At 41.9% G+C, this 23,820-nt stretch overlaps 1 protein-coding gene across 1 annotated transcript; it reads left to right on the forward strand.

The window, feature by feature from the left end:
• The first annotated feature begins 672 nt into the window (after positions 1-672).
• psmd2 (proteasome 26S subunit ubiquitin receptor, non-ATPase 2) lies at positions 673-22,832 on the forward strand. Its single transcript, XM_061718777.1, has 21 exons — positions 673-859; positions 6,713-6,769; positions 6,862-7,026; positions 9,978-10,099; positions 10,187-10,411; positions 10,495-10,653; positions 10,853-10,997; positions 12,742-12,802; positions 13,157-13,303; positions 13,424-13,530; positions 14,409-14,536; positions 14,683-14,770; positions 14,859-15,021; positions 15,142-15,243; positions 17,002-17,153; positions 18,111-18,194; positions 18,430-18,598; positions 20,027-20,121; positions 20,227-20,353; positions 20,470-20,588; positions 22,073-22,832. The coding sequence occupies exons 1-21, from the start codon at positions 716-718 to the stop codon at positions 22,253-22,255; spliced, it is 2,742 nt and encodes a 913-aa protein (XP_061574761.1). The 5' UTR covers positions 673-715; the 3' UTR covers positions 22,256-22,832.
• The last annotated feature ends 988 nt before the right edge of the window (positions 22,833-23,820 follow it).

Below are 23,820 nucleotides of genomic sequence, written 5' to 3' on the forward strand. Positions count from 1 at the left end.
CTTGTAAAACATATTAAATCCTACATCAACTTCACACATAGTCATTTTCACATAAGGTCAGGTATCATTTTTGAAAAAATTATAACCTGCAATATGCTCTATGCAATATGCAAGAATATTTGTCTTATTTCTAGTTAAAATGTCTCATTTTAGTAAAAAACTCTCATTGCACTTAAAACAAGACTCATCACTGGAAAAAACTACAATTTTCACCTGTTTCAAGTAGATTTTCACTTGAAATAAGTAGAAAAATCTGCCAGTGGGACAAGATTTCTTTGCTTGTAATGAGAAGACAAATCTTGTCGCAGGCAGATTTTCCTACTTATTTCAAGTGAAAATTGACTTGAAACAGGTGAAAATTGTCAAATAAGTAATTTTTCTGGTATTATTTTTCTGGTGATGACTCTAAATGTTGAAATAGCAGTAAAACCACATTCATTGATGAAATGACATAAGGGATAGAAAGGGGGGATGGCAGTTTTACAGGGGGGATGATTTTGACCGTTTTTATTTCAGGGGGGATGCCATCCCCCCTCAACTCCAGTACTTGTTATACAGAATTTAAAAATATTTCAATACGTTGTGGTTTTTACTGGTTTTATTGAAGGGGCCTGAAGTAGCAGTAAAGCACCACCTCGCCGGGCCAGCAGGGGGCGCTCACCTCTCCAGCAGCTGCTCCTGCGCAGAAGAAGCAGGTTTCCTGAGCTGCTAGCTGATGGTCCACACAGCCGCAACTATGGAGGAGGCAAAAAAGAAAGAGACTAAACAGACAGAAAAGTCCGATGAGAAGGAGAAGGAGAAGGAAAAGGGACAACAGTCCTCCGGGAAGGATAAGGACAAGAAGGAGGAACAAGAACTGGTAATTCAGTCTTTAATGAGCCCATTCAAATGTGCTGCTGAGTATTTGGCTTAGTCACTGCGCTGGACAACATGGCTGATCGGGCCCGAGTGCTGCCATTCAGCACACAAACACACACATTTAGCTGTAGTTTACATGGCTGTCCACGTTTCTCATATGAATCTCCGGGCTTGGATCAGTTGGTCTCTCGGGGTCGGTAAGCGGGGGTGATGCTGCAGCATCAGCCCCGCTGTCACCACCGTTAGCTCCGTTAGCACGACCTGCTAACCTCGGCTAGCAGCGGCTCATGTAACAGTCAGATCAATCAGGACATCTATCACCCGTTACCAGCTGGAATTAACCTTTTCAGATCTCACAGTGTAAAGGGAAAGGTGCATTTTTAATAATAATTGCATTGCATTTTAATAATGAAGTAGTACAGTACTGTGACCCAAGTATGTTTAAATACACCACATAATCAGCCGCAAGTGATTAAACTCAATCTGATTAAGTAGGCAAAGTTTATTATCAGAGGTGTCAAAAGTATTCACATTACTCAGGTAGAAGTATAGATACTAGAGTTTAAAAATACTCCTGTAGAAGTTGAAGTATCAACTCAAGTTTTTTCCTCAAGTAAAAGTGTAAAAGTACTGGTTTCAAAACTACTTGAAGTATAAAAGTAAAAGTAATGTAAGGGGGGAAAAAAGCCATTAAGGACAAAAGCCATTGAAAATGAATGCATCTTAGTATAATGTAAATATATTAAAGAAGCATGTATGTGTACTATTGAGCATTAACATGTGTTTCAGAGAGCAGGAGATATGATGACTAGTTGCCTTAAGTATTGTAATGGTGTAAAAAGTCAAACTTCAGAGGCATGTTATCATTTATCCTAACCTTTACTGGAATGTACATCCAAGTTTAGTTGCAGGAATCTGAGGGAACGGATGTAAGAACAAAACTGGACAAGAACATCTGAAACAACCACAACCAAATTCACTCTATCCGGATGGAGCAATTTAACTGGATAGTTTTTTTTTAAAGGCCAAAATGAAATAGAGTAACGAGGCTGTTTTTAAAATGTAAGGAGTAAAAAGTACAGATAATTGCGTGAAAATGTAAGGAGTAAAAGTAAAAAGTCGTCTGAAAAATAATTACTCCAGTGAAGTATAGATAACCAAAATTTCTACTTAAGTAAGGTAACAAAGTATTTGTACTTCGTTACTTGACACCTCTGTTTATTATAGACCATCATTCACAGAGAGCAGAGACAAAGTGATTTACAAGTTATGATGCATTTCAAGAAATTGCAACTATAGGAATCAGGTTTATTGGCCAAGTCAGGTCAAACAAGACGGGGAATTTGACTCTGTTACTTTCAGTCACTGTACAGTAAATGGACAAATGACAGCTCTTATTAACATATATACAATTTCTTTTTTAAGTGAAAGGAGCAGCAGTATGAGGTAGATATGGTTATTGGAAGGAGTATTGTTACAGCATATGATTGTGCTTATTATTATTATTATTAGTAGTATTATTATTATTGCACAGTGATTGATTACTCTGAGACTCTGAGTGATGAGAGTTCATCAGACCAACAGCTTGGGGGAAGAAACTGTCTCAAAAGAAAAGTTAAAGGGTTCTTTTAATCTTTAGATAGTTGTAGAGAGTTCCAGTCTAGGGGATGCCAGCCCAAAAGCCTAGATACCAGTGTTTTTAATATGAGAGCAATACATCAAAATTAAAGTTACAGTATGTCTTTTTGTAAACCAGGGATGCAGGGATACAGTTTGACCCAAAACATGGTGGGACTTATGCGTGTGTGAATCTATATGCTTGTATACATAGGTATGTGTATGCATTTGTGCACATAAACACAAATACAAAGTGGGTGTGGGTGTGTTTTTTTTTTTTTTCTGTGGACACACTTCCCATGTGTTTGAATGAGAAGGTGTGTCCAAACCTTTGGTCTGTATGCAAGAGCCGTCAAAGATATTATGTACAGTACCGTATTTGATTCCAAAAACACAAGATGAGATGTTGATTTCCTGTGCGAGCACATGCAAATGGACTTGTCGGTGAATAGTGGATGTAGTCTAGAAGGAGATTATCAGGAAAAATTGAAATTGTGGGATGCATCGTCAGTAGTGCTCCTCTGGGTCATGGGGTGTTTCGGCCCTTAACACTATACACCCTCCCCAGAGGTGGCCAGCTGTAGGATGATCAGACCTCAGCTTGCATCCCGAGCCCAATTAGCCGTGAGAGTCACCCATTGTCTAGTGGTGGACGTCTCAGGGGACTATGCGTGGCAGGGGCGTCCTATTCCCTGAGTCAAGCCTAGGCTGACCGCATACCTCCTGACATTACTTTGGGGCCCAGCTGGGGTCCTTTCTCTTCAGCCAGAGCCACTGGCTGCTTCTTTCTGCGGCCTCTGATGCAGCTTTGACGGCTCTGCGCTGGTTCTGGCCCTTAACCCCCAAGTCCCTCAGCAGTTTTGTGGTGGATGTTCCCACAAACCCCCGGCACCCAACCTCAACTGGGCGGACTTCCGCGTTCCAGCCACGGTGTTTTGCCTCTGCGGCTAAGTCGGCATACCGCAGATGCTTCCGCTCATATGCCTCCTCCATGGAATCTTCCCAAGGTACGGTGAGTTCGATGATGTACACCTTCTTTAGGGAGGGGGACCAGAGCACCAGGTCAGGCCTCAAGGTGGTGGTGGCGATCTCTGAGGGGAAGACCAGCTGTTTGCCAATGTCTGCCAGCATCTTCCAATCACGTGCTAGGCACAGCTGGCTTCTCTCCGATGGTGTGGAGTTGCTCCTGGTAGCTGTAGTCCCTTGACGGACAAAGGCCGTTGCCCATGGTGTTGTTGAGGTGGTAGTTGTTGGCAGAGATAGGGTGTTGATGCTGGATCGTTTTTCCTCCAGTGTGGAAGCAAGGCTCTTTAAGACTTGGTTGTGGCGCCAAGTATATCGTCCTTGGGTGAGGCTGGTTTTACACCCAGTGAGTATGTGATGGAGGGAGGCTGGCCTGGAGCACAGGACGCATCCTGGGTCTTCGCCAAACCACTGGTGGAGGTTGGTTGGTGTTGGGAGCACGTCATAGGTGGCTCTGATGGCGAAGCTCAAACTCCTTGCCTCCATAGCCCATACATCCCTCCAGCTCAACTTCCTCTTTTCGACACCTTCCCACCGTGTCCACAGGCCCTGTTTGCCGAGGGAGACTGCTTTGGCGGATCTTGCCATCTCCTCCTGGCGCCGCACTTCCTCCACCACCATCCTCCTCCGTGCTGGAGCAGTGGCGTTTCTCCAGGCCGGGCGGCTGGTTGTTAGTCCAAGGCCTCCTCTTCCTTGCTGAACATTCCCCACGATGTCAGCATGTTTCAGAGCTGCTGTTGCCTCCTCTACTGCTCTTGCTGGTCTCCACTTGCGCCCAGTAGCCAAGGTTGGTGCATTTTCTCTGACCACCGGATCTTTGGATTCGTTCAAGGTCATCTGCAGTCGTGTTTTGGCACACTTGAACTCCTCCGTAAGGCTGGTGAGGGGCAGCTTGAGGACACTGTCTCCGTACAGGCCTATGGTGGTGAGGCAGCGAGGGACTCCGAGCCACTTCTTGACGTGGACAGTGACTCTTCTCTCCAGCTTCTCTACTGTTGAGATGGGCACCTCATACACTGACAGGGGCCACAACACCCGGGGTAGTAGACCAAACTGAAAGCACCAGGTCTTTAACTTCCCAGGGAGTTGAGTGTTGTCAATCGCCTTTAGGCCTGCACTGTATATATCATTTATATACATCAACACTAGGGGTGGGTATTGGGAAGGACCTCACGATACGATACGCATCACGATACTTGAGCCACGATACGATACACATTGCGATATCCCGATTATGCAATATCCCGATTATTATATTCTACATAGTTCACCGAAAAATGTAAAAATGCATTACACATCTTAAAATCCAAGTTGTATATATGTACATCAGATGATAGTGATGGATCTTAAAATCCGAGTTGCACGTTCATCAGATTATAGTGACAATTCATGGGACAAACTGAGTCAAAACAATGTTTTATTATAACTATACAAGCTAAAGTTACAACATATTTGTATATGTTTTTCATATTATTTACATCATATGAAATTAACATTAAATTTAGTATGAGGTTGCTTTAATTATGTGGCAAATGATAATAAACACAAGAAAGATGGGTACTAAAACAAAGGACAGGCACAGTGATCAGTCAGTATAGATATAAATCCATAAATAAATAAACCTCTGTCCATTATTTTTAATTTTTTAAGGACAGGCAATTGTGTTATATAAAAAATAAATTATAAAATTAAATAAAACGTGAAATAAAACCTGAGCTCAGTGCATGGCCCTCCCAGGGTTGGTAGAGAGTGGCAATGCCCAGGACTGTCACTTAGGTAGGAGCACTGGGTGATAGAATGGGAAAAGAAAAATTAAAAAAAAAAAAAAAAAAAAAAAAAAAACATATTAAAATTTTGAATATCGATATTGAATCGGCTGGAAAAGTATCGCAATATATTGCCATATCGATATTTTTGCGCCCACCCCTAATCAACACTGCCCTCCCCCTGACATTTAATTATTTTCACAGGACTACATGCATCCTCCCACTGGGAGCGGAGTGGCCTAGTGTTTGGGGCTTTGGGCTCATGATCTGAAGGTCGTGGGTTCGAAACCCTGGCACTGGCACTTTGTGCATCCTTGGGAAAGATGCTTTCCACTTCACCCAGGTGTATGAATGGGTACCTAGCTTTGCTAGGGGAAGTATCGAGCGATAGACTAGCGTCCTATCCTGGGGGTGGTTACCATGGTTACCACCTGTTCGTTTGCGTTACAGAAACCGGAGATAAACACCGGCTCTATGGGCCACAAGGCTCGAATAAGGACATGCATGCTTCCTCCCACACACTGCACACCCCCCTCTTCTTTCCTTTTTCCCCCCTAACCTCTTCTGACTATAAATACCTGGCTGTCTTTTATGTCTCTTTTCTCTCGAGCACAACACATTATACATTTATTCACACACACTACAACACATCACACACTCCAACACATCACACACTCTCCAAACTGCACCCATCACTGTCTTGTCTCCTCTTTCCTAATTTCTCACGCTCCACTTTTGGTGATCTTAGTCCTCTTCGGCAGAATTTTTTTTTCTTTTTTTTCTTTCTCATTCCTTTTTCGTGAGGGACTAATAGAATATAGTAGACTGCCAAGAGGGCTGGTGAAGGAGACATGCTCACGCACACATACACACACACACACACACACACACACACAAAAAAAACCAACAACCTTTGTTTGAAGATTGAAATGCATGTATATGCTTTAGGTTTTTACCAAACTTGGTATTCACCATTAATATATATGCAGACAAGGGGGAAAAAAAGGTGGCAACTGTAATATTTTCACATTTATATTTGGAAATCAAACAAACTAACTATGAGCTGGTTTGTTATCCAATTTAATAATTTTTTTATTTAAAAAATAAAACGATAACATTTGTCTTGGTTGATTTCATAATGACATTTTTTGCTTCTATTTGTAATATTTTGCAATAACCATATGCAACAGCAGTGTTTGGATAATTTGTAATGTAAGATGTATCTGTTGTTTATAAAAGACAATATAACAATATAAATATCTCAGAGCATTTTTCTTTCCTCACGCATTTAGACAACTTAATTAGTTCACTACACTCTGACGTGAACATTGTTTTGACTTTAATTTTTTTTGTAGTATATTTTACTATGAGTAGCACAGCTGAACTACATCTTTAATTTGGTTAAGCAATCTTGTTTTGTATTTTAAGTCATCTCTTTCATCTTTCAGTCGGAGGAAGACAAGCAGTTACAAGAGGACCTAGAGATGATGGTGGAGAGACTGAGTGTGAGTTTTATATCTATTCCTTCTCCATTGTGTGCCATGGTACAATAAAACTGAAAAAGTCCGAAAAACATGTATTTCTTGGACCTCTGCAGGAAACGGACACAGCACTGCATCATCCTGCATTAGAAGAACTGCGTAGACTAATCCGCTCCTCAACCACCTCCATGACCTCGGTACCCAAGCCCCTGAAATTCCTGCGGCCGCATTATGGCAAGCTCAAAGAAATCTACGAGGGCATGGCCGCCGGAGAGAACAAGGTCAGTCTGTGTTTTGCTGCTAGAAAAATGAAAACACTTAAGTACCAGCACATGAAAATGGGGTTGATCATGATGTGAGAATGCCAAAATAAAAGCTATTTTCTTGCAGCAATTATTTATTTTCAGTAGATTAAAGTAGAATTGAATTATCAAAATGACTTAATCAAAACGGGTCACCACCTGATGTAATCAATACATTATTCTACAGAATAATAGTTGAAGGAAGATCGATCACAGGCCTTTGTCAACCAGCAATTGTGAAAAATGTTTAAAATAAGCACAAACAACTTCTCTCATTCAAATTAATCTGAATTTATTTACATATGTGTCAAGAAGATGGCAAGACGACACTTCGGATAAGTGTGTGTGTGTGTGTGTGTGTGTGTGTGTGTGTGTGTGTGTGTGTGTGTGTGTGTGTGTGTGTGTGTGTGTGTGTGTGTGTGTGTGTGTGTGTGTGTGTGTGTGTGTGTGTGTGTGTGTGTGTGTGTGTGTGTGTGTGTGTGTGTGTGTGTGTGTGTGTGTGTGTGTGTGTGTGCGCGCGCGTGTTGGGGGTTAGTAAGAGAGGATGAGAGGAGAAAAACAATAAAATAAACAAACACAGCAGACCTGTAGGGGAGAGCAAAAAGCAGAGAAGAGAGGGAGGGGCGGAGAGAGAGGGGGGGCTTGCTCTTTTATAGCGGGGCCCAGGAAGTCGATGCGGCCCTTCCTGCAGTTTGGGGTCGTGTCCAATCAGAGCGTGGTCCCTTATCACTGAAGTTTCAGTTGGAGGCTGAAATCGGGCCTTGAGCTGGTCAAAGCCTGAAGTTCACATAATCACATTTCACATGAGTTCATCATCACATAAGTTCATAATCACAGTTCAAATCGACAGTACATGCAAATAACTTTTGTCTTGTCTTGCGAACCATCTGGCATCTTTTTGAAAGTGAATTTGCCGTTCAAAAGTCCCCTTTCATTTTCCATCTTTGCTCGCTTTTCAAAAAAGTTCACACAGTAATTCACCGTATCTTTCCTCAAGCTGAGGTATTCTGGAAACACTCGTGGACGTACTGCGGTGTCTGGTTGTACCTGAACTCGTGCTGGTTGTATCCAGAATGGGTAGGAGGAGCATAGTTAGCATTAGTTCGGATGTAATTCCTCGGCCTCTGAACTTACCCCGAGTTACTACTCTCATAAGTCTGAGTGTTTATCCTCCCGTTTTTCAAGTATCTTGAGTGGGGAGTCACAGAGGAAGAAGGAGCCTGGGATGTATCCTTATTTGTTTGGATATTTTTTGGAGCTGCATCTTGGAGATGGATGGGAGGCTGCTCATCTCTGTCTTCCCTGCAGTTGACATCAGGGACATCAGGCTCATTTAGTTCTTGCTCAGCCATTTCTCTCCAAAGTGTTGTACCAGAAGATGTTTCAGGTTGAGTCATGCTGTTTGCTGTTATTTCAAAACTATCAGTCAGTTTCCAATTGCAATCGAAAATACTTTGTGCAGAGTTTTGAGAGTGCTTTCCAACCGGTGAGAGTCAAAAAGCTAAGAGAATTTAGGAGGAAATTGGCTTATGGAGAGAGTGTTCTATGAGGTCATCAAGCCCTTTGTTCTGTTCCATAGAGCAGTGGTCCCCAACCTTTTCTGTACCGCGGACCGGTTTAATGTCTGACAATATTTTCACGGTCCAATCTAAAGGTGTAGCTGATAAGAACTAAATAAAATGACAAGATCGGCAATAAAAACGGTGGTATTTTCTCTATAGTAATAATAATGATAATAATGAACTTTTTTTTTTGAAAAAATAAAATAAAATAATTTGAACTTGTAAATGACCTTTTAATATGAGTATTTCTATAAATGTGTTTTTATGTTTGTTTTCTCATTAACGTTATTTAAAGCCAGGCTTTTATTTTATCTGTTATATATTAAGGAGACCGATATTTAGTGCTTTTATTTTGAAGGCGTCTCGCCGAGACCTTGTAAACATCCGGCGCTTCGGACTTTAACGGCAAAAGTTACCGACCAAGCGAGCTGCTGTGTCTGTCTGTCTTTAAGTTAAATGAAACTTGTATGAATGTAAAAAGACTAACTCCTTTATAGCTCTTATGGTGTGTTTGCAGTGTATTTACTGTACATCCAAGGAATAAAAAGACTGTGAACCATCAGTTTGAGAGTCAACCATCATCAGTCGGGGATGCTACAGAAATTATTTTTTCTTTTTGTGAGGCCCGGTACCGGGCCGTGGCCTGGGGGTTGGAGATCACTGCCATAGAACACAAATTCATGTTGCAATCATGAGAGGTTTCCATGGGAACGAGTTCCTGAAGGCACCACGGAGTCTCACGAGAAATTGCGTTGAGAAACGAGATTCATCATGGCGACCTCCCGTCATTTAAAAGCAAACAAACATCCACAAAACATTTTTAGTAATTATTAAACGAGATCAATCCATAACGAGCAGCTACTACAGCCGGTACATGTGCGGCTGGAGGCACCTCGGATGCAAATCATAAATACAATATGGATACAGCGAACGGCACAACAAAACTAAATACTATGAGTGTCTGTAAGCCAGTGTCCTGATTTACATCAATTAATAACCGGATTTACCGGTAACTCTGAACGACTAAATAAAAGAGCGCTGAGAGTCCAACCAGTCACTTCACCACCGTCACATCTGTCAGTTAAAAGTGGATTCTGTCATTAAAGAAATTCAGTTTTAGTTAAGTTAAACTCCCACGAGACAGTGAAAATAGATCTCCTTTTATCAAAGAAAAACCATCAGCAAAACGGAGCAACACAATCAACTTCAGTTTAAGACAGACAATGTATATGTATGTCTGTGTGTGTGTATATACACACGTATAAATATAAATAATGGGTCTATGATATCTACCTGAACCTTGTATAGTTGAACACTGACGTGTATAACGTTGAGTTTGAAAGAGTTGTTACGGTTTGTCAACTGCAGCGTTTCTGTGCTGATGTGGTGTCTGTGCTGGCCATGACCATGAGCGGAGAGAGGGAGTGTTTAAAGTACCGTCTGCTGGGCTCCCAGGAAGAGTTGGCCTCTTGGGGCCATGAATATGTCAGGTAACTCGTCATAACACCATTTCTGTTGTGTTTTTGAATGTGCTCCAGTTGTTGGTTGGACATGCATTCATTGTCTGTGTCCCACAGGCACCTTGCTGGTGAGGTTGCTAAAGAGTGGCAGGAGGTGGAGGAGAATGACAAGACCCAGCAGGAGACGCTGCTGAAACTAGTAAGAGAGATTGTGCCCTACAACATGGCCCACAATGCCGAGCACGAGGCTTGTGACTTGCTGATGGAGATCGAGAGACTGGACATGCTGGAAGACTACATTGATGAAAATGCCTATGGCAAAGTCTGCCTTTACCTCACCAGGTTTGTACAGGTTTATACTCTTGCATCAGAAAACGCAACCCTTGCTGTGTGGCAATTTTTAACTTTTTGTCCAACTTTTCCAGCTGTGTGAGTTACGTTCCCGAGCCAGAAAACTCTGCACTGCTCAGATGTGCCTTGAACATCTTCAGGAAGTTTAACCGTTACCCAGAGGCCCTGCGTCTGGCCCTGATCCTCAATGATGTGGAGCTTGTGGAAAACATCTTTACATCCTGCAAAGACATGTAAGGGTTATAAATCTCTGCTCCTGGATGGCCTGATATGGCCGTGCTAATTAGAACAGGTGTAAAACTGTTGCCCAAATGTCTGGAGCAAAGATGGATTTAAGTGGTTGAAATGGTAAAATGGTTCGTAATTTAGTTTAACTGCCTTTTTGTTAATCTTCTCGTTCATGTGAACTCCCTGCTTCTTTGTTCCTCGCAGAGTTATCCAGAAGCAGATGGCCTTCATGCTGGGCCGCCATGGCATGTTCTTGGAGCTTAATGAAGATGTAGACGACTATGAAGACTTGACAGAGATCATGTCCAACGTACAGCTCAACAGTAACTTCTTGGCACTTGCCAGAGAGGTAGGAGAGAGGACGCTGTAAAGCAGTGGATTAGAAAGAAACAAGATGTTGTGAATTTGTGTGAAAGTTGATTTTGGAAGTGATGCAGGCTGAAGTATTCATAATGATACAGATATTGATGGATACCTGAAAATCTGGATATCTTCACTCTGATCTGGCACATGTTGGACACAGGAGAGAGCTGCAGATGTCTGCTTACACATAAAAGTATCTCATGTCGTCATCATCATAGATGAGGGAACCCATTGAACACCCTTTTTAAAAAGGGATTTTATTGTTTGAAATGGGGTTGTGTGAACTAAACAAGTGTCTTACCCGCATTAGACTGTGATCAGAATGTGATCAGTGTGGAGAATTGGAAAATGATTTATAATGGTTGCACCAGGCTAACCCACAAGAACAGTGAATCTTTCCTGATTTAAAAACAACTTAAACATCAGATTTAACAAATGAACGCTACATGATCGTTTTTACGCTGTCATTTTTGTAGTTCGTTTAGTGCATTTAGTGGATGTTTTGAACTGAACATGGCTCAGTCACATTCTGCGTCTCGGTGCCTTACAGCCGCACGTCCACGGGTAATGTGTTGCTGCCATTTTCCGGACTGTCTAATGGCATTGTTAGGTTAGACCCTGTTATTATCCCTGGATGACGAACGCCCATTTAACGCATTATGGGTCATGTAAATGGCAATGTGTGTTTTTGCCTCCCTGGTACCTGAAGCTGTTGAGGGGAGAGTAGACGACTCAGGCGGCGTTATGGAGTGATGCTACGTAACATGACAGCTCACTGCCTGGTTGGTCGGCCTCTCTGGCGTCACTGACAGCAGAATAGCCGGTTGATGCAGGAGATGGAGCGGGCGGTGGATGACATGCTGAATAACAACAGGATTTGCTGCTGACTTCTCCCAAATCGTGTTGCACAGATACGACCAGCAGTCTCCCTCTGTCAGTCCTGCGGTTGTTTCTTGACGGCAAATAACTTCTTTCTGAAGCTCTTCAGAGTTTTGTTTCTTGCTAAGCTGCGGTCTGTCATTTTAGTTGTCAGTTGCAGATTATGGTTCTGTAATATGCTGATTTAAGGCGCCCCGCGGCTTTGAGGACGAGAAGCTTGCAGACGTCCCCGTCTTGTTGTCAACAAATCCCACCGACGACCTGCCACCCCGCGTCAGTTCTGTTTACATCAGTCCTGACCTGCGATCGGCCTCAGAGGCGAGGTATTGGCGAGGCCAGACACGCTAGATTCTGATGTTAAATGCTGTGTATCAAAAACATGTGCAACAGCGGGGAACTGTGGGCCGTCCTTGGTGCGTTAGGATTGTCCAGTGTCTATACTGTTCAGAATTCTGTCTCTCTGTCATGAAATCAGCTGCCCTTTGAACCCTTCTGGCTCAAACTAACTTTATATCTGTCAGCTTTTTTTTAATGCATCATCTTTAAGAGCTGGTCACTGAGCAGCAAACAAGCCCATCTGCACTGGTTTAATACTCAAACGCTTTCAGTCGTGGTAGAATTGGGTCCCCATAAATAAATCATTACTTGAACCTTAGACAGTTTTACAACATAGACATTCTGTGATTAGGAAAATATATTGACACAGGACTGAAGTGTCTGGTGCAACTCATAAATACTTCATATAGACAGGACAATAAAACAAAACATAGCCCTTTTTTAAAGGAGGATTGGATTAAAATGGTAAAGCACCTATTCACCAGAACATTACAAATTTGTCTTTTCTTCCCTAGTTGGACATCATGGAACCCAAAGTCCCAGACGACATCTACAAAACACACCTGGAAAACAACAGTGAGTCTCTCTCTGATGATTGTAGGAATGATGGAATCGAGTGGGAATATGCGTATTGTGCTTTTGGCCAAAACCAGCTAAAGTAACTCTGAGGGTCTCTAGTGGGACGGCTCTATATTGTTTCACAGTATTATTTCATACATTAACAATAATGAAACTAGCTCACAGAGCTGTAGTGGACGTCTTAGAACATGCAACCTACTCAAGACGTGAATCACTAAGGAAGGAAGAAATGTTAAACCAAACAGTAGATCAAACAAAGTTAAATCTTCAGACAGCGTTGTGAAAGAGATTTGACCTCTAGCTTCTATATGGGGACCCAAAGGTTCATCGTGTGTTTTCTGCATGTGACAGGGTTTGGTGGCAGTGGCTCCCAAGTGGACTCAGCCCGTATGAATTTGGCGTCTTCCTTCGTCAACGGCTTCGTCAACGCAGCATTTGGGCAGGATAAGCTGCTCACAGACGATGGCAACAAGTGGCTTTACAAGAACAAGGACCATGGTACAGAAACAGAAACCCTCCATACATTTTTGTAATTTCTTTATTATTTTTTTTTTGTTTTAAAATTCTCTTGTATATGCTGCTGTGCAATCTAAAAAAACTTTTTTTTTATGTCCTCAGGCATGTTGAGCGCTGCAGCCTCCCTGGGTATGATCCTACTATGGGATGTCGATGGTGGACTCACCCAGATTGACAAATATCTTTACTCCTCTGAAGACTACATAAAGGTATGTCCAGTCTAGGATATTAAGTTTTATTTTACTTTTACAATGGTTTTATGGTTGTACCTTAACCAATAAAATGTGTAGCTTTAATGTACTTTTAACAGACTAACTAGGAATGGATGATGCAGCCAAAATATGTACATCAGTATTTTCAGAAAGACTGGTAGTATGGGATATAAACATTGGTATTTGTGATGAATACAGTATTTACTGTTATAATGGTACCATTGAACAGTTGGTATTTGCGTTCTACCCACTGCTGACCTGTATCAGCAGGTCACCCGTTTGCTTCAATCCTACTTAGTTACCAAATTCCTAATAAAGCCATTTATTTTTTTCTGTTTTTGCTAGAAGATGTCCATAAGAATCCATTAAAACTTAACATTACCCAGCATCCACTGGTTTTTCAAATGCAACTTTACCTCTGTCTGGTCTAAATTTAAGTCATGTTATAGGTAACTCAACTTTAAAAAGTTTAGAGTGTAAAAATGTGTAACAAAAAAGAATTACCTGAAAAGAGCAATCAAGGCATTGGAGTTCATATAGCAATTAATTTGTCATTTTGAATTGTTTTTGTGTCTCTTTATTTTATTTATTTATATATATATATATATATATATATATATATATATATATATATATATATAAAATCCCCCCCCCCCCCCCCCAAGTGATGGCAGAGATATAGATACAGTATATCTTTTGTTTACAAAGACATTGCACTCGTGTTTACATTTTTTGTAGTCATTAGTTGTATTGGTTGGATTAAACCTGTTTTTCTGACTTGTGGATTTCTTTATTTTTACAATATAAGTAATTCTGAAGCTTTTTGTGGGAGAAGAGTTTATAAGAAGGCTTGTGTTACTGACATCTGTGTGCAGTCTGGTGCCCTCCTGGCCTGCGGCATCGTAAACTCTGGCGTGAGGAACGAGTGTGACCCGGCTCTCGCCCTGCTGTCCGACTACGTTCTCCACAACAGCAATGTCATGCGGATAGGTGCCATCTTTGGGTGAGTCATAATGTTTAAAAAGAAAGTGCTGTGTCTTGTGTCACTGTAGATCAAAAAAGAATCTGCTCTGGTGTCAAGTTAGTAACTGGTCTCATAGATAATGGCCTAAGTAGCAGTTTGTGGTGACGGTTGCATTTCTGTTTCAGGCTGGGTCTTGCCTATGCTGGCTCCAACAGGGAAGACGTCCTCTCACTGCTTCTCCCCGTCATGGGAGACTCCAAATCAAGCATGGAGGTGAGTTAGTGCATTTCCTGTTGATGGAAACTTCCCCAATACCAGTGGTTAATTAAGAAGAATTTAAGAGTAAATTTAACATTTGTAGGTGGTTGGAGTCACCGCTCTGGCATGTGGTATGATTGCGGTGGGTTCTTGTAACGGCGACGTCACGTCCACTATCGTCCAGACCATCATGGAGAAAAATGAGCAGGAGCTGAAGGACACATATGCCCGCTGGCTGCCGCTGGGCTTGGGACTCAATCACCTGGGTAGACATTGATAGAGTTATAAGAAGATTAAAATATGCTAATAGTCATTTTGTTTCCCCCTCGTATCATTTTGTACAGGTCGAGTTCTAACGTAGACATGGTTTGTTTCACTTTCCTCAGGAAAAGGAGAGGCGATTGAGACAACCCTGGCAGCTCTGCAGGTTGTCCCTGAACCTTTCCGCAGCTTTGCAAACACACTAGTGGACATCTGTGCATATGCAGGTCAGTTTTTACAGGGTGGTTTTTTTTTTGTTTTTTTTTTATTTATTTATGTATTTGTTTTTTTTCATCATTACATTACAACTTTTGGTTATTTTTTTGTTTATCCGCAAAAAAGGAATGTTTTGTTGGACAGGAGAATAACTGGTGCCATGTTTTTGCCTTTTAAATATGTTTAAAGGTATGAAAACATTAAAGTGTTAGGTTATAATTGCATAAATTGTCTATATTTCATTACTTTATATACTGTCTTGGGGTTACATTTGCGAAAAATGCTAAAAACCAAATGCTCAAAAATTAAAACCAAAATAGACCGAAAATGGAACAAATAAAAACGTAATGTGGGAAAAAATAAAACCGATTTCATCCGTCTCTGTTTCCTCCCTGGATCTGTTTGGTAATTCTGACCCACGATGTTTCTGAAAGCAGTTCTATCAGCATTCTGGGAGCTGATTGGTCCTTACAGCATCATTAGCTGCCAATACTTGCTGTTGAATCTCAATATAATACTAGTATTAATATGTTGCATAACTATAGTCATATAATTCATGCAACAGCTCAAAAAAACAGTTTTAATAACACTAACCCAAATCAATATCAGAATTGAATCGAATCAAATCTTGATAATCGATTCTGAATCTTAAGAATCGGAATCGAATCGATTCTTGACATTTGAATCGATCCCCAGCCCTAGTTTGCGCTGTATAATAAAATTGCCGCGAGCCGCTCCCGCGCTGACTCCCACGCTGACTCCCGCGCTGACTCCCGCTTCCTGATTCAAACGTCTGACGGCCCCGCCCCCCGACCAATCAGTGGCGTGGAGGGTGATGACGTCAGATCCAGGGCCGACTCAGCACGCTCAGAACCTCTGCAGAATGGTTACAGAAAAAGTATCTGCTTGGCACGGCTCCACCCGCCTTGGACCGTAGTGGAAAAGCGCAAGACGGGGGCGTGGCGGGTAGAAGCGAGCTGAGTAGATACTAGTGGAAAAGGGCCATTACACTCTCACACCAACCAGCTGCATATTCCCTTTACCTCTTTACCACGTTTTTCCAACTAAGTGATTAACCGGACTGAAAACTGAGCGTCTAAGTTACCATGAATAAGACTTGAGTGATGATTCAGATTTTGGTAGATTTAATTAAACAGTTGCATGCAAAAGTGTCAGAACAGAATGACTGATGCAGAATGACAATGAAACAGAGGGGTGTACTGATATTAAGGTGTATAGGATGATACATTCTAGTAGAGAAAACATTGGTGTTGCCACCACTAATCTTTGTTTGGGCAGAGTAGTAGTCTGCACCTGTAGTCGGCCAAGGCTATATCCTGAGGTACCCGGCAGTTTTGTTTTCATCAAGTATGGGAAGCACTTTTTTTCCCATGACACCCTTTCATCACATCCATAAATCACCTCTTTGGTCTTCTCGTCTGCCTGTCTGCTAGCCCCTGTCCCCCCCTTACTGTCCAAAACATCTTAATCTGGCATCACTAACTTTGTCCCTCTGATAGGCTCATTCCTAGTCTGTCCAACCTTTTCAAGGCAAAGGCTTTGTTGTTACATAATGTTTGGAATTAAATAACTTTGGCGAACGTCAGCAGAGTTAAAAGCGCTGATGGTTTGATTCACCTTAAAACGAAATGTAGTCATCCTTGTTAATCTTCTGAACGGCATAAACAAACGTAAAGATATCCGATTACAGGATCTACCTGTGCTTTTCTATGAAGCTGAAAGCTACTTGTCCCTGTGTCCCTCTCCAGGTTCCGGTAATGTGCTGAAGGTGCAACAGCTTCTCCATATCTGCAGTGAGCACTATGAAGCCAAGGAAAAGGAAAAGGAGGAGGAAAAGGACAAGAAGGATAAGAAAGATAAAGACAAGAAGGAAACTTCTGCTGACATGGGCTCCCACCAGGTAAAGACTTCACACATCTTATGTTCACCTTTACACATTGCACTGGTACCCCTTTTCCACCAGACCGGTTCCAGGGCTGGTTCTGGTTCTGGGCCAGTGCTGAGTTTGGAACCAGGTTTTCTGTTTCCACTGACAAAGAACTGGCTCCGGGCCAACTCTGTGCTGGGCTAGAGGAAAGAACCGCTTACGTAAGCGGAGGCGGGGGGGTTATTGACACCAACTGCAATAAGACTGGTGACATTTTCAAATAAGCGACAAAATTATATGGTTGCAGCAAAGCAGCAGTAGTGTGTGGGGGAGACAACATATCTTTTGTCTTCTATCCAAGTCCGTATTAGAGCAAATACGTTGTTGCTTCAACTTTCGTGCCAATGCAAGCGCAGCGACGTAATGACGTGCCTCCCGTTAGCACTCCGAGCTATAGAAATACAAACCGGTTCTCAGGTGGCTCCCAAGTTGAACGAGTTTTGAACCAGCCCTGGAACCGGTTTGGTGGAAAAGGGGTATCAGAGGTTTGTGGGGACAAATTTCCTTGCTAATTAGATGAATTGAACATATAAACTATTCAGTTTGTAAAACACAAAGCAGGATCACAGAATTTACTGGAGTTTTTCTGAGTGTGTTTGATGGTTCAAGGAGCAGCAGCCTTCTTTCTTTACGTGTCCTCCATGTGTTGGATGTGGTGATAATGTTTTCAGTTGAGCAGTTTATTTGTTGTTGTTCTGACAGCCTACATGCAACACTGTTTACATTTTTCTAGTATTAAACACAGTCAAATTGTACCAGCATGATGTAGAAATATATGTTTTTCCTTTTTAATGAATTGCTTTTGTTTTGGCAACCAGTGAGGGTACCAACATTCACTCAGTCGACGTCACACACCCGTCTGTAGCCTCATGTATGATGGATGCGTTCTTTAGTGGAAACAGAGGCTTATTATGACTGTTTTTCTCAAAGGGAGCTGCTGTTCTTGGTATCGCCCTAATCGCCATGGGGGAGGAGATTGGCTCTGAAATGGCCCTGCGGACATTTGGACACCTGGTCAGTTACACCACTAACTAGAAATGTCTTCTTTTTATTTTTAATTTATGGTGGTTGTTTTTCTTCTCTACTCCAATATTTTATCATTTCTCTTTTCTAACAAAGAAGTGCTGTTTAGATCTCATTACATTAACATTGTATTATAGCATCTGTACATTTTTAGCAATTTAATAAAACAGAACACATTATTTGTAAAGAGTAAGACTAATTGTTTTTCTTGTATTAATTGCATCAGTTGCGTTATGGCGAGCCCACCCTGAGGCGGGCGGTGCCCCTGGCCCTGGCTCTTATTTCTGTGTCCAACCCTCGTCTGAACATCCTGGACACCCTCAGCAAGTTTTCCCACGATGCTGACCCAGAGGTTTCCCACAACTCCATCTTTGCCATGGGAATGGTGGGAAGCGGTAAGTGTCCAAACGTTTTGAAATTACTAAATCTAATAACTGCTGCAGGGCTGCAAAGTAAATCACCTCAGTTCTCACCTAAATGCAATCTCATTTGAAATCTACAACAACTCTTCTTTGCTGAGCCAGAGCGAGACGTTCGCCACTCCCCGTCCTGCACAATGAATTGCACGTGCGCAAAGCCACCGCTAGCTGATCCTGTACTGGCCTTGTTTTGAGTCTGTGGTACTGGCCCAGTGCTATTGAATAGTATAGATTTATTCATTTATTTACACTACAAATGTTGTCTGATTGAGACACAGGGTTTCACTTTCAACAGATTTTTTTTCTTACACAAATCATTACAATCAATTAATTGAAAATATACAATTAGGTTCCTCACTATCAAGAGTTGCATAGACATAATCACGATAGTGGTAAATACAAGCAGAGCAGCAGACTATTGGTATCATTCTAATGAATGTAATCCCTGTTATAATTCTTGACTGTAATGTCGAGAGCTGGGTGGTTATGACCTCATGTCAACATCACGTTTAATTGAACATTTTACCTCCGTTACGATTAATCAACGATTACTTTGCATGCGCTTCCCCCCCAAATACAAAAATAAATTGCCACATGCACACAAAAAAAACCCCCAGACACGCATATATGAATGAGATATTTAAGGTTATTTACTGAATGCCAACTAGTGAAATTAAAGCACTTGCAACTTGAAAATTAAAGTCCATATGAGAAGTCACCTTTCAATTTAGTATGTTTTAAATCTTTTAATATTGAATGGGAGCAAGTATTTTAAATCTTTCTTTCTCTCTCCAAACAAAAAATCTGAAATAAAGCCAATAGAAAATAACTTTTCACAGGCCTGGTTTTAAAGAATCATGCTCTGAAACAGTAGAAAATAAACAACTTGTTATCTCTTGTAAATGAATGTTTCAAACATTTCCTTGTACAAAACAAAGTATCTTATAGCTCTTGCAAACAAAATTACATTTTTATAGTGACATGACTGAAATAATTGACAAGATCATGACTACGTCAGTTATAGGTTCTAAATGTCGGTTAATTGCCCAGCGTTAGGACTGGCCTATAGTCAGGAAAATGGATTCGAAGTTCGAATTGTGACGTCATCATTATTATTATTATTCATTTTAATTTGTGGAAAAATTGTGCCAGAAAATTGCAATCTCATTTCTAAGTTAAAAAAAAAAAGACATTTTGAATATAATTTTCTCCAGAATCACGCTGCCATAAACCGCTGTTATATCTGAAACTCATTTTAAGCATCCCTTCAAAGAGTCAGATGCTATAATTGCTATAATTTTCTTTTTTTCTTTTTCATTTTCAGTCAGCCAACATGCTGAGTCTGTATCATATGTCACGTTTCTGAACACATTTAACCGACTCTTCACTTTTTTGTTTCCTCAGGAACAAACAATGCTCGCCTGGCAGCCATGCTACGGCAGCTGGCGCAATATCACGCCAAAGATCCCAACAATCTCTTCATGGTCCGACTGGCACAAGTACGTGTCCAAACAAGAGGCATCGTCCACCACACTCGAGTGAATGTTTGGACATCTGAGTGTATACTAATGATTAATTCCTCTTTGCCATTTCTGCCCTCACAGGGTCTGACTCACTTGGGCAAAGGCACACTCACACTCTGCCCCTACCACAGCGACAGGCAGCTGATGAGTCAGGTTGCCGTGGCCGGACTGCTCACAGTCCTCGTTTCCTTCCTTGACGTCAAGAACAGTGAGTTAATTTTCCCCCTGCTGCTTCTTAGACATCATTACTGTTCGGTCATATGAACGTTTTGTCAATGAAGGGTGCTAATCCACTTTTGGTGTTGTTTGTGTCTTTTAATACAGTAATCCTTGGCAAGTCCCACTACATCCTTTACGGGCTGGTGGCAGCCATGCAGCCACGGATGTTGGTTACCTTCGATGAGGAGCTGCGGCCGCTCCCGGTGTCTGTTAGAGTTGGACAGGTAAAACCTGGAATTCAATTCAGTTTTCATTTATATAGCGTCTATTACAAAACTCGAGAGAATGAAAAGAGAGAACAGACGGAGAGAATGAAGGACAGAGAAAGGCGGTAAAAAAACACAAGATATATTTGAAGGAATGAGTACTAAGAGTTCTATGTTCATATGACTGATGCATGGTTAAAGCCGCACAATGTAACTTTCAGCTTTTGTTGAGTTTGGCGGCTCCTTTGGACAAAAGCGGTAGTGCTTTACCAGTAGTGTGGAAGGGTTCCTACCATCCACCTCGAAGTTACATAGCGCCAGTGAAGGCGATACAGACCCCTCAGACCATGACAGAGGTGTCATTAAACCTTTTGTATGTTGATGTACCATCACAATGACTCTGGAAATATTATATTATGGTGGAAAAGTTACATTGTGCTGCTTTAAGTTGGTGCACTACAGAGACGACTATATAAGCAGGTGTAGACAGCAGACGCTGAGGGGATCAGAGGTTGGACTGCAGGTCAGGTCTCCTGAAGCTCTGGCCTGCAAACATGCACAGAAGAGAACAAACTACAAAAACAATGGAGAATAATTATGGTGGTGAGATACTTCTAATTAATAACAGAAAGGAAAGAGAAGAAGAGGAGAGAAGGAGGGGTGATGGGCACTGCTGAGTGGATCATGTTGGAGTCTCCCTGTAGTGTAGCTCTATAGCAGCATATCTAGGATGAAGATCTGTTTTAGACCTGCTGCTCTAGTCTGGTCCTGCAGCTGCAGCTATGACTACTGGCCCTAACACACTAGAGTTACACTAACTAGAGGCTTTACTAAACAGAAAGGTTTTCAGTTTAGTTTTAAAGGTGGAGGTGGTGTCAGCCTCCTTAACCCAGATTGGAAGTTGGTTCCATAGTAACGGTTCCTGATAGCAGGAGACCGTCCTCCAAATCTACATTTGGATACTCTAGGAACTACGAGTAAACCTGCATTCTGAGAACTTAGAGATCTATTAGGAACATAAGGTACTATCAGGTCTTGCATGTATTGCGGAGCTAAGCCGTTTTGGGCTTTATATGCAAGTAATACAATTTTTTGAACTGGATTCTGAGTTTGACGGGGACCAATGGAGCGAAGCTAACACTGGAGAGACGTGGTCTCTCCTGCTGATTCCTGTCTGAACTCACGCTGCTGCGTTTTGGATCAACTGGAGGATATTCAGAGAATTACTTGGACATCCTGCTAATAATACATTACAGCTTACTACTACTATTACTAGCTTTGCACGGATGCATATTGATATACCGGTAATTTCTGTTCATATTCTGTAGTTTTGAGGGAGAGTGATTAGTCTGAAAAAGTTAAAGACTGCAAAAGATTTATCCAAATTGTCTTTTTTCTGAGTGAAATTTATGAACTGTAGGTTTTTTTTTTGTAATTAGTTTGTAAAACTTATAAGGAGGGAAGTTCAGGTGGGATATTTGATTTTTGTGTTGTGTTTGCAGGCTGTAGATGTGGTAGGCCAGGCTGGGAAGCCAAAGGCCATCACAGGGTTCCAGACTCACACCACCCCAGTGCTGCTGGCTCACGGAGAGAGAGCGGAGCTGGCCACAGAGGAGTACCTCCCCGTCACTCCCATCCTGGAGGGCTTCGTTATCCTTCGCAAGAACCCCAACTATGAAACCTAGACTTTACCCATTATTACCGGCAATGCCATGTTTCTCATGGTAGGCCTTCAAGGATTTTGCCAGTTATGTTTAGTTTTTCTTCATTGCATGGCTGAAAAGAGGGAGACAGGCCTGTCTTGCTTCACCCGGTGTCTGTGGTCCAGCTCCAGCAGTCCTTGAAAATGGATGGGTGAGGTCTAGTTGTTTGGACGTCTGTGACACAAGTGGGGTAAAGTGGGACATCCTCTTTGTATAGATTGTTTCCGCATCACTCTAATTTTGATTCGCCTCTCTAAAGTGTACCAGCCCGGTGTGTTGTCTGACCTGGGACCAGTTCAGAAATTGGACTACATTATCCCCTCACTTGTAAATGTTTCAGCCATGTTCAATGAATAACTACAGCTCAGTCCACAGTGATTCAGATCTGTCTTTTTTTCCCCTCATTTAAACCTTTGGTCGTCTTTTGTAATTAGAAAATGTAAAAGTATGTTTTCCGCATCACATATTTTTTTGCATTTTGGGTTTTTTTTTGTTACAGTGCTGTAAAAGGTTGAATCAAAATAAAAACACTGACCTTAATGGTTGGAATTTGATCCTAGTGCATATGTGTTTCCTATTATTTTTACTTTCTCCATGAAGTAGGTACTTTACTTTCATACCAGTAAAATTGTTTCTAAAGTAGAAAGTGTCACAAGTCCAGGGAACTAACTCTTACTATATTCTAAAAATAGCAAGAGGTCACTCCCACAAATTTAGTTATTTGCATTTGAAGTCATGATGTGTACATGGATGTATATAGATATCATTCTTATTTATATTGTATAGTTTTGAGGGGGTTAGACAGTTTTCCTATGCAGAAGTTCCCTGAGCAGTGCTCTTGCCCTGGGCAGGAGGGCGGCACCACCACCTATTCATGACATTATTGTAACTAAAACTGGGTCTCGTTTTCCTCAATTAATTTTAAGCACTTTTAGTGTGTTGCCAACAAATAAAACAGGGAGTAAGATGCTGCAGGAGACAAGACAACGCAGTTGAATCAGCGAACAGGGTTGCGGGGGGAGTTTCACGTGATGGGATTTAGCCGGAATTACAAACGACCGGCTTCCGGGAAGGTTGTCCGTCCGTCCGTCTGTGCGGACTCCAGGAGAGCAAGGTAATGCCGCCCTCGGGAGACACGGCTTTTTAATGAAAACGTTCCGTTGCTCCTATATTCACCGGGACGGTGTTGTTTAGAGACCGTGGGAGCGGGTTCCAGCCCCGGGGACGACCCCGGCCCGGGACCCCCTCTGGCGGGGCGGCTGCTCCGCTAGGCTGGTATAGCAGCCGGGCGACGTGGGTGATCCCATAGACGTACATACGTGGACGCCCCATCGAGCTGCTGCGATACGTCGCCGCCATATTGGATGTGGCAAGACTTCGCTGTAAACTAATACAAGTAAATTGACTTATTTTCATAAAGCGCCTGTCTACAAAGAAATTTACGTCTTACGTCTCATTTATTCATTCACACACGCACTAATATACTTGGGAAACAGTTTAGGCACCAAATATAATATATTTAATTTTCTCAGATGGCAAAAATAAGA

This window comes from Cololabis saira, chromosome 4, assembly GCF_033807715.1.
Source record: "Cololabis saira isolate AMF1-May2022 chromosome 4, fColSai1.1, whole genome shotgun sequence".
Classification (NCBI taxonomy): domain Eukaryota; kingdom Metazoa; phylum Chordata; class Actinopteri; order Beloniformes; family Belonidae; genus Cololabis; species Cololabis saira.

Excerpts from the sequence above, each read along its gene's own strand:
- psmd2 (XM_061718777.1), top strand. The coding sequence starts at position 716 with ATGGTCCACACAGCCGCAACTATGGAGGAGGCAAAAAAGAAAGAGACT. Across the intron at positions 860-6,712 it reads AGAAGGAGGAACAAGAACTG|TCGGAGGAAGACAAGCAGTT; the intron begins GTAATTCAGTCT and ends TTCATCTTTCAG. Across the intron at positions 14,771-14,858 it reads ACTCCAAATCAAGCATGGAG|GTGGTTGGAGTCACCGCTCT; the intron begins GTGAGTTAGTGC and ends TAACATTTGTAG.